Below are 11,792 nucleotides of genomic sequence, written 5' to 3' on the forward strand. Positions count from 1 at the left end.
TCCAGGAATCAAATATCTTTGTTTCCTTCCTTCTTTTATTCCATTACTTATTATAAAATATAAGATGTAAACAGGGCTAGTGTGTTTTCGGTTGTATGCATGTTAGTTGTATTATGGTAGGCACAAGTATGACATTATAAAACCCAACCAAAAATTGGATTTTATAATATCATACTTGTGCCTACCATAATGACATTATAATTGTCTTTAGAGATTATGTATGGTTTAAGGAGATGTGTACAGGTGCCAAGTTGACACGGGGTAGACCATGACGGTTAAGGTTATGTATCAACTTGGCTAGGCCATGAGTCTCAGTGGTTTAGCAGCTATTATATAATCATCCTCCATTTTGTGATTTGATGTGAGCAGCCAACCAGTTGAAAAGGGAGTTTTCTTGGTGTGTGGCCTGCATCCAATATATATAGATGTTCTGGCAAATCTCACCCTCTCTGGATTGTGCAACCAACTTATCATCCTGTGACCTCCAGTTCTTGGGACATGAGCCAGCAGCTGCCATCTGACCTGCTGATTTTGGGTACATCAGGCCCTACAATCACGTGAGTCAGGAGAAGCCTCCAACCCAGTGTCTAACCCATGGATATGGGACTTGGCAGTCTCTACAACTATGTGAGCCATTTCTTTGAAATAATCTAGGTATCTACCTATCTATCTACGCTTCACTGTTTTTGCTCCTATAGAGAATTGAGCCTGACATTTTGTTAATTATGCTTCTATAATCCTGTTAAAATGTGTGCTTGATTAAAAAGAGGGACTCACAATATCCTAAACTGCTAAAGAAATAACATTTCAAGCTGTATTGGATTATCCCCAAAATTAAAAGATCAGATGAACTAATCTATCTAAAAAAAAAAAAAAAAGGAACTAGAGATTTATATTTACAACTGCCTGGAGGAAAAATTTGCTTGACAAAAATTTGTGTTGTCATGAATTCTAACTGGTATGCTTTTTAGAATAAAAATTTATCGCAACATTTACGAGTAGGAAAGGCAAAATATTAAATGGATTAAGATTTGTGATCCTTGTATACGAGAGGATAAGGTACTTTAAAGGGTAAAATACATGTGTCCAAATGCATTACATAAAAATAAATAAATCCATTACTCTTCTTTCAGTATTTTTCTTTCCCTCCTTAAGGCAAAAATATCCAATTCTTGAGTGTGGTAAAAAGCAGTTTAGAAGAGATGATACTCCCCCAAGTTTAATGGCAAAGTCCCAGTATAACACTCTAAAATGAGTGTGTATCCGATGTCCGTGGATTTATAAACACTAAGTACATGGGAAAAGTAATGTTTTTGAGCTACTTATCTGTCTTCTTTCCCCTGGTAGTTCACTTCTGCCACCTCCTTCAAGTAAATAGGTTCCTCAGTGCTCACTGCCTTGTGAGTAGACGAAACAAAAGCAAGGGGGTGCCCCAGTCCTTGGACTTAGAATGAAGAAGACATGGGGCCCAGACATAATGTTCAAAGAAACATCATTCATTCTATGCATATTTATTGTCTGCCTCCTCTATGCCAGGAACTGTGCCAGAAAGTTCATACAGCAGTAAACAAGGCAGATGGGTCCTGAAGCATATCTTCTACTGTTAAGAGCAGGATGTCTGTCCCACCCTCAAGAATATAAGAGATTCCCCTAGACTGAAGGGTGAGGGGAGACAGGGGCATAGCTGGGTATCAGAACAAGGGGCCCCAGGCTCTGCTTCTGAGGCAGTGCCCTTGCAAAGCCACAAAATTTGAGGGAAGTTTGGGTGATCTGACTGCTTAGGAGCACTGTGCTCTGCTTCCTAAATTGTGGTCCCATGAAAGGGACAAGAGCCAAATAGGTTATGACTGCACAGTGTGTCTGGGCAGATGGAGCCACAGTCTGCCTGATATTTCCATGCCACTGGCACACTGAAGTATCAGAATAATTCCCAAGCCCTCAAGCATGGGAGGAAATATGGGAGAAAGCAGCTGGATATAAGTGGGACAGGTGGGAAGAACACTGACAGTCTTAGTAAACACAGGCTTGGACAAACGACATCAAGGCCATATGCTCCCCTAGTCATGGCTACATAAGCTCCTCAAAAACATAGATGCAACACTTTGGAGAAAAGGTGGGAAGTCCATTTGATGAGATTTAACACATATTTAACACATGACCTCTGCAGGATGGGAGCTCAAAATAAAATTTAATTTGTTACTTATGAACTCAGAATCGTACCAGCTACGGCATGAATACAGGAACCTGCCAATGTGTGATGCAGGGTCATCTCAGACAGTTATACTTAACAACTCATTTCCTCTGGATGAAGAAAATGAGTGAAAAGGAAGGTATTTTATAACAGCAGTTCTCAAACTTTGCTGCATATTAGACTTTTGCTGCTTTGTTTTTTAATTCTGATGCCTAGGCCACAACCTGGACCAACTAGCATAATTCTTTGCTTTCTTGCTTCCCGTTCCACTACCATATGCCTGCTTCTCTTCATATTTCTTGGTCCCAACTACCAAGAAAATCAGTTTGGCCTAGATAAGCATCAGTGACTCTCATTAGTTCGAGCTTTTTGCATCAGGGTACTTCATAGGTCTCTGCCCAGTCTGTGGATTGGCTGTTCCTCAGTCCAGTGTCAGCTAATCAATTGTAGCTGCAGGGTTGGGGAGGAGGTGGAGAGGGTTGGGTCTGCTTGAACAGAGTACAGGGAGTGACCTAGAACTTCTCCTCTGAGCAGGGGCTGTGAGCGGGCCAGTTTTGTTTGGAGGGGATGGTGGGAATGCCCAGGACAAATTGACCACCATAAGTTATTTCAGAAACTAATAGAGCATAATGCACATGCAAAGGTCCTGTGACAGCTCTAAAGCCAAGGACTTATTCTCAGGACTGCGCTCTAGGAGAAATCTCAGCCAAGCCACATTCAATCACATTCAGCAACTAGCTGGCCAGATTAAACAAGGAATTTAGGTGGAGGGAGATATAATGAGAGCCAGACAGGCGATATATCAAATATAGCCCAACAGCCAAAATTCCAGTCCCAATGATGCCGCTATGCCGATCCATGACCTCGGGCAAGACACCTTAACCCCGCTGGCCTTAGTCTTCACATCTTTACAGGTCACAAAATGAACGGGATTGTGAAGATGGAATAAATGCCACAAAAGTTGTTTCTTAGAAGAGCTGCATAACGTAAATCTTACAGGTACGAGTGGTCATTACCTATGTTTACTAATGAATGAGCAACCCCACGGTAAGTAAAAACCTCATTGAACACACCCTGCCCAGGGACCATCTGGTTCTATTTCTTCAACCTTTTAATACATTGGAAATGTGTTAGCTCACAGCTACCATCATACTCTGTTAGCACTTCTCTGGAACTTCATCTGCAATATGCCTTTAGGAGTTCACCTCAGTACATCAAACCCTGCCACAGGCCAGCAGTCTGCCATGAAGCACAGAGTATGCTTTTGAGGGAAATATGGTCTATCAGCCCTTGGCTGATGACAATTATTAATTTAATCTGGTGGTAGCTTTTTCTACTGTCAGAATATCTAAGATTTATAACATTTCTGCTTAAATAATCCAAGTAGTAAGAAATACAGTAAAAGAAAATGTTAGCTGTCAGGTTTTGGACCCAGATTTATCTCTTTGCAATATCTTGGGAAAGCTAATTACAATCTTCTTTCTTTGCTCTTTTCTTTTTATGTTCCATTTCCTTTCCAAAAAATTAATTAACTTTTTTTTTTCCTAAAACGCTCAACTTTAAAGGGAATCAATTGAGGAATACTGAGGAGGCTTTTAATTTTCTGTTCCATCGTGGAAAGTGTGACACTTTACTATCCCAGCAATAGGAGCGAAAGGTTTACCATATATTTGCGTAATTGATTAGAAACACAGGAATTTCCAAGCCTCTGAAAAAGGAGCTCTGCGTCTTTAAGGCTCCGCAGGGCTCTCCTCTGCTCTCTACGCAGGCAGAGCAGACTCTGCCGCAGCGACTCATCCTATCGATAAGGTTCAGTTAGCCAAGGTGGAGGATGGGAAAAGAATGGAACTGTCCCAGCTACTCAATGAGATCAGGGTAAACTATGAAAAGCTCCTCACCAGAAATCAGATAGAGACCATGCTCTCAACAAGGATCCAGGTAATGATTTCATACAGACAGGCATCTTCCAGGATAAGGAGACAATCCATGTCTATCCAATTCCTGTCCCAGCCTCTCTGAGGTACAGTATTTCCTTTTCAATGCAGCGTATACTGGGGAAGGAATTTAGGTTTTACAGCAATGTGGCTGAGACTACAGGGGGAAATGCCTTGATTATACTGTTAAATGGCCATTAAATAAATGTTGGTTGATACATTTGATTTTTATACAAATTACTAGGTTTCTATCGTTAACAAAACATACAAGAAAATGGTGCACTTTAAGCATCCTTCAGGAAGCAAGCATTTCAAATACGCTTCAAAGATACTGTGGGGTTATTTATGGAGATCATTTAGATAGCATATTTAAAATGACAAGCTTTATAGGGAGATTTATTAGCTTGCATACTCTCTGGAGATAAAAGTAGGTAAAATATTTCTAAAGAGTTCCTATCATCATTTTTTAATGAGCTCGGTTTTATATCCATTGTTATAAACAGAAATCATCTCGGTATGTGACATGGCATTCAGAAACAATGATCTAAATTATAACAAAACTCCCAAACTGATTACAGATTTTTGCTTATTATGAGATGAGACATGTTTGCTTCTAACATAAAAAATGAAATATTTAAGTATTTTTAAAAAGAGAGATAATTTAAATAAGGGCTAGATCCTAATTCATAGACTTACTTAGTTTTAAAATGACAATCACCTTTGGCAATTAAGGTCTCAAGTCTTCAAACAAATTTATAAGTAAATATTTTAGAAACAAAGATTCATAAATTTAGTTGGTTTTTGTTTTGTTTTCAGTTTATCTATTACATCTGAGTTCAAATTCTATTACAAGCACCCAGATACAGCAAAGAATTTACTTAAGAACATTTCCAAATGGGGAAAAATATATATTACTAGGGACTCACAGGCCTTTATTCTATTAGCAGCTCATTTTTAGTAACATCATATATCTTATAACTGGGTAACATTTTCAGTCTTCATAAAGAATAATCAGTATTCTGGATTAAGCAAAGACACTTGAATATTTGCATTATGTATTGGAATAGTTCACATGCCTTTTACAAAAGGAAGGAAAAACAATTTCTGAAGATGATAAACTGAATAAACATTTTATTTTGGAAATAATTGTTTACAAGTCACAATGCTAAAATGAGTAAATTCAAATGAAAAAGCAAGATTACAATACATTTTGTTTAAAGTCTTTTAAATATAAAGAAAAACTTATTTTTTTTTTATTCAGAAAGTCAGCTGGAATAAATTCAAGAAATCCTGATTAATTATTATGAAATAAAGAAGCATAAACTGTTTTAGTTACCTATTGCTGTGTAACAAACCCCCCAAAACTTAATGGATTAAAACAACAACCATTATATTCTCTTTCATGATTCTGTGAGTTAACTGGGCTCAGCGGGGTGATTCTTCTGCTTCACATGATGTTGGCTGGGGCTGTAATTATCTTGGGGCACGACTGGGATGGAATGTGGCTCATTCATGTGTCTGGCACCTTGGCAGGTCTTGCTGGAAAACTGGCTTAGCAGGGACAACTGGGGCTATTTCTCTCTCTCTCCATGTAGCCTTTCTACATGATCTCACCAACAGGGTATCCAGGCTTCTTACATTGCAGCCTAGGGGTCCCAAAGCACAGAAGTGAAAACTGCAAGAGCTTCTTAAGGCTTGTGCCTGGAACTGGTGTGGCATCACTCCTGCCACATTCTATTGGTTAATGCAAGACACAGGGTCAGGCCAGATTCAATGTGGAAGGGGACCACGCACACAAGGACATGAATATTGGAAGGTGCGGTTCATTGGTGGCCATCTTCGTAACCTAGCTACACACATAAGCTTAGCTGCCAGTTCCATACTCAAAATCCAAAAAAACCACTAGATACTGGCACTTTTACGCTCTCATATTTCCAAAAATCTTTACATTCTCTTTTGTAGTTGCTCCAGTATGTGTAGCTACATCACTCTGCCAAGTTAATACTAAGAAAAAGTGGCATAACAAACCAAAAGAAATGATGAATTTTGTTCTCTAACACCTTGCCCTAAACTTTACTCCAATGTTTCCTTAAAAAAAATCCATTGTACCATCAAATTAATTTTTTAATTTTAAAATATATTTTAATAAGAACATTAAAAAGTTGTAATTTCAGCTTCAAAATGCTACAATCAATCCATGCGTTGCTCCTACTTGGGGCCAAATGTTGAGAATTCTGCCAAAGGAGACTTCCATTTAATTCCAACATCAGCATAAGAATATTTAAAGCAGAATATAAATATTCAACTTGTTATTTAATGAGGACGTTTAGAGAATAATTTTTTAAAGATGTCATTTTTTGTTACTGCCTGCCTTCTAAAAAGACCAGTTTGAAAAAGGTAAATCAATAGTGGGTGCTCTTAACACTGAAGTCCAGTTTAGACCCTGGAGCCCTGGTGGTGCAGTGGTTAAGAGCTCAGCTTCTAAACGAAAGGCTGGCCATTCAGCTCCACCAGCTGCTCCCTGGGAACTCTACGGGGCATCTCTACTCCGTCCTGTCGGGTTGCCATGAGTCGGAGTTGACCCAACAGCGATGGCTTTGGTTTTCTGGTATAAGGCAACTTAATTCTTTAAATTATCATTAACATACCTTCCAGCAGTAAATGCTCCATGTCCATACCCCTGGTCCCAGAATCAGAGGTCACAAATTTAGAACCTGCAAACTTTTTTTCATTAAAGTAGGTGTATTTTTCCATATTTCATGGGCTGTCATAGTTGGAAGGGACTTTTGAGTCCCTGAGAAAACTGAGGCTGAGAGTAAAACTGACTTGCTCACATATTTAATTAGCAATTAAGTGCTAGAACAAATTTGTAATTCAACAATTTAAAGGAAAAAAATGATTCAATTCCTATACTACTTTTGTATAATGGTTTTTAAATGTCTCATTTTTTTAAGGGCACTCTTTGTGTTTTTGTTACTGTTGTTCGCTTTCCTATAGCTAGAAGAAGATATAAGCAAAAAAATGGACAAAGATGAAGAGGCTTTAAAGGCGGCTCAAGCAGAGCTCAAGGAAGCCCGACGTCAGTGGCACCACCTGCAAGTGGAAATTGAATCTCTCCACGCTGTGGTAAGAATGTTTTCCAAAGGAAGTGGTCCACTGAGTCCCCAGATGTTATTTGATTAAGGGAGGGAAAGGAAGAATGTCCATTACTTTACTGTGAGAGATTGACAATCAAGGTCACTGGATTCTATTCCTGGTCCTAGTTCCATTATTCTAACCCCATCATGGCCACAGCTGTAATCAATTCACTCAAGGTTTAGTTCATGTCTATAAAAATGAAGTAATACTTGCTGCTCACCCTGGGGTTCTCTAATTGTTAAAGCGGGAGAATAGGGTCTTTCTCGGTATCCAAAGTGTTAACAGTAGGAACTCTTATGCTTGCCACTGGAGACTGCTAAGGAGAGAAATATTTGAGCACTTACCTAAAGTGCCTTTTATATGCAGCCTACTCTGGCTTTGATACTCAATAGTCTGTATTTTTAACATTTAAGAAATTAGATAAATCAGAGTGATAATAAGTTAATCGCACTGCAAAGGATATTTTTGCCATAGGAAATACCACTGAATTCCTTTGAAATAGTAAGCTCTTTAGCTTTGTGTATAAAATATAATTTTGTTTTTAATTTAGGCAGACATAAAGCTTTAAGAAAACACCTCTTGCATAAGTGAGGTACAATTATTACAGCCTCTTAAAAAAGATGAGAACCCAATAGAATGAAGAAAATGCAAATACAGATTTCCGCAACATTTTTTTTCACTGATTGACTGATGAGTGTCTATATTACACAGGAAAGGGGCCTGGAAAACTCCCTGCACGCCAGTGAGCAGCATTACCAGATGCAGCTGCAGGACCTAGAAGGTGTGATTGAAGGACTAGAAAAAGAGCTACAGGAAGTAAGGCGTGGCATCGAGAAGCAGCTTCAAGAGCATGAGATGCTGCTTAATACGAAGATGAGGCTCGAACAAGAAATAGCCACTTACCGACGCCTCCTGGAAAAGGAGGAAATCAGGTACCTGGTTCCATATAGTTGATGACAAGTGGCCAGAGGTACAGAGCCACTTAAGTCACTGTTGATGCAGTCAGAGAAATTAAGCCTTAAAAACCATCATCACCATGATGTACTCACTGCATTCCTACGATAAAACGGGATTAGAATACACTGCGAAGAGTAAGAATGAGCAAAGAGGAAGAACTATTTCCAGCCTTCCAAAGTTAGGGATGAAATAGCCAAAGTCGAGGGCATTCGCTACAACAAGGAGCTCGCCGAGCTAGAAAGAAACACAAATAAGTCTCAGTCGCTACAAAAAATGACCTTTCTCAACTTTCACACTTTCCCTGCCATTCATCTCTTTTGGGATCAGGCTTTGTATGGACCACCTCAAAGAAGGCTTGGAAAATTCACATATTACCACCACATGACCCCTTACTCTCCCCATACACACACGTATCAAACACCAAAATAACAGTGATGATGATGATGCAAAGATAATAATATAAAAAAGAGATTATATTACAACAATGGAAAGCAATATTTTCCTGAGTACATGAGTCAAAAGATTTCCAGATGTTCTGAGTAAGGAAAGGTATTAAAAGAGAAATTCTTTCCAAGTCACACAGTTTCATAATCTGCGATCACTTATAAGGTCATATAGCTTTGAACATAGCACAACCTCCCAGTCCCCAGGTTCCTCTAAAAAGAAACCTTTATTCTTGCTTGCTTCAGAATTCTGAGTTCTCGACAGAACTACATGAAGCAACTTTAACCTATAATAAAACTCCTGACATTTACTAAATCTTTGAAACTATACCACTTAACTAATTGAGTGACCTTGGGCTAGTTATTTAACCTGTGTCCCAGTTTTCTCATCTGTAAAATGAGAATAATAATATTACCTACCTCACTTTTTTTTTTTCCATAGGATAGCTATGAGGATTAAATGAGTTAATGTTTGTGAAGTGCTTAAAGCAGTATTTGGCACATGGTAGGTACTATATAAGTGTTAACGAAAATGAGTGGTTGTAAATTTTATTTAATTCATAATCATTCAAGATGTTGACAAATTGGCCCTTTAATACTTTCTATAATACAATTTTTAAAATTTTATTATGCTAACTTTAAGATGTACAAGAAGGTATAAAGAAAAATATAATGAACACTCATGTATCTACTTCCCCTGGTTTAAGAAGTAAAGCATTTCTGGGATAATACAATTTTTTAAATTTTATTGTGCTAACTTTAAGATGTACAAGAGGGTATAAAGAAAATATAATGAACACTCATGTACCTACTTCCCCCAGTTTAAGAAGTAAAGCATTTCCAATGTAGTTGAAATCCCCCGGGTACCTCACACCCCACCCCATCTCATTCTCCTCCCTTCCTGGCTCATGAATTGGATGTTTACTAGTCTTATACAGTCCTTATACTAAAATATATGTATCCCTAAACAAAACGGAATTGTTTTGCATATTACTTTAACCTGTATAAAATGAGCTGCCGCTTACCTTTTTTTCAATGTTATGCCGTGAGATTCATCCATAAAGATACAGTGTAGCCTTATTTATTTTCACTCTAAATAGTATTTCCATTGTATGAAAATGGCTAGAACATACTACCATTATCCATTCTTCTGGTGGTGGACATTTAGGTTGTTTCTGTTATTTGCTATTACAGTGTTGTTCCTATAATTCTTTCCATTTTCAGATACTACGGTTCTATCCAAGGTGGGAAAAAAGACCCAAAACCTACCACAAGTAGAGTTGGTTTTGTTTTACCTTCAGGTGAGTTTCTGATATAAGTAAACTACCTTGAAAACTTAAGCTCCATTTACAGGAGTTATAATGAAATTAAATACTCTAAAGTAGCAAAAAGCCCTGCTGGCACCAATGGTTAAGCACTCGGATGCTAACTGAAAGGTTCGAGCCCACCCAGTGCCTCAGTGGGAAAAAGACCTGGCGATCTGCTTCCGTAAAGTTTACAGCCAAGAAAACCCCACCAGGCAGTTCTGCTGTCACGTGGCATAGCTATGAGTCGTTGACTCGACAGCGCCTAACAACAGCAACAACAAAGAAGCAAAAACAAGCAATATTTGAATAAAAAGTTTGACACATAAATTGACTGTGAACAGTACTTGAATACTGTAATTTAATGATTAATAAATAAAATTTTTGCAGCCATTATAAATGAAATATCTTTTTCAACAAAAGTCCCACAAAAGTGTGAGAATGAAAAAGTGGAGACAATAACCAAACAGGCAATATTAAACGGAAATATTGTGAAGGAAAGCACTGAAGCTCATGGCACTATACAGTAAGTAAAACAATTTTGACTAAGAAATAATAACAAACATATGCAAATAAGTTCATTTCAACTGAGTAATCCCAGGAATTAATCTTCTCTGAGTGTTTCCAAATATAAAGTTTTATTATGAATTTTAATCTGACATGACAGCCTATTTTGTTATATATATTACTATATAATATAAACAAAAAATCGATGAAAGAGTACAATCCTGAATTCACCATTTTTCAAAAAAATACAACTAAAACATGAGAATTCCATAGAAGTTCCACAGAAATCATATTCATAATTTTTAAGTATATAAATTATAAATTTCACAAACTATAAATTATACAGTTTCTTGATTTGTTTTTCATAGATATGGCATGTATTTTATATATATATAGGGTCGCTATGAGTTGGAATCGACTCCACGGCAATGGGTTTGGTTTGTTTTTGTTTTTTTTTAATATACCCATACTTCTTTATATAGAAAAGCTTATTTTATCTTTTCAGGACAGAGAAAGTTGATGAAGTTATTAAAGAATGGGAAGGTTCCTTCTTCAAAGATAACCCTCGATTAAGGAAAAAATCTGTTTCCCTTCGATTTGATCTTCACTTAGCAGCCACCGATGAAGGATGTTTACAGACTAAGCAGGATAACCTACCAGATATAGAAGTCAGGCTTATCATGAGAAGATCGTGCAGTATCCCCTCTATCAAACCTCCATCAGCTGCTGCTGAGTAACCCAAAGACAGTATTTGACATGATTTGAAAATGTCATTAGGATGGACCTAGGTGGGCCATGCCGGGCCCCTCCATTCCTAAATGTAAATTACTAAGTACATATGGAAAAGGTTATTATAGTCAATGTGTGATTCTCTTCAGGAAAAAACTAGTAAGAGACAAAGTTTCTCTGAATCTAATTATGGATCTATTTTATGGGGAGGAGGCGGCTTAAAAATCAAATTAGGAACTCAGTATGGTTTCTATTTTATTTATTCTCCAAATATTCTTTTTCTTTTTTCCTTGAAATTTTATCAAGACTGTAAGCAGTAAACCGGTTTAGGTAAATCTTTGTAATTTCATTCAGTGGCTGAATACTCTAAAGAAAAAGTAGCCATTTGTTTGAATATGAATTTATTATGATAGTCATACTGAGTTATTCATCATTATTCCATGACTCGTTAAACCTAGAAAGTTTTTGCTACTGAAGAAAAAAAGAATTATTAAAAAAAAAGCTTTGAAAGGGGTCTCACTACTCACTTAACCAGGTTTTTTTTGAGACAAACCTTGATACACTTAGAAAAATGACTCCCCCAAAAGTT

At 37.4% G+C, this 11,792-nt stretch overlaps 1 protein-coding gene across 1 annotated transcript; it reads left to right on the forward strand.

The window, feature by feature from the left end:
- The first annotated feature begins 3,847 nt into the window (after positions 1–3,847).
- On the forward strand, positions 3,848–11,520 carry KRT222 (keratin 222). The gene is made up of 6 exons (XM_003414439.4): positions 3,848–4,129; positions 7,123–7,251; positions 7,975–8,195; positions 9,888–9,964; positions 10,358–10,493; positions 10,980–11,520. Exons 1-6 carry the CDS (start codon positions 4,034–4,036, stop codon positions 11,209–11,211), a joined length of 891 nt encoding a protein of 296 aa, XP_003414487.1. The 5' UTR covers positions 3,848–4,033; the 3' UTR covers positions 11,212–11,520.
- The last annotated feature ends 272 nt before the right edge of the window (positions 11,521–11,792 follow it).

The sequence above is a fragment of the Loxodonta africana genome, chromosome 18 (assembly GCF_030014295.1).
Source record: "Loxodonta africana isolate mLoxAfr1 chromosome 18, mLoxAfr1.hap2, whole genome shotgun sequence".
NCBI classification, from domain to species: domain Eukaryota; kingdom Metazoa; phylum Chordata; class Mammalia; order Proboscidea; family Elephantidae; genus Loxodonta; species Loxodonta africana.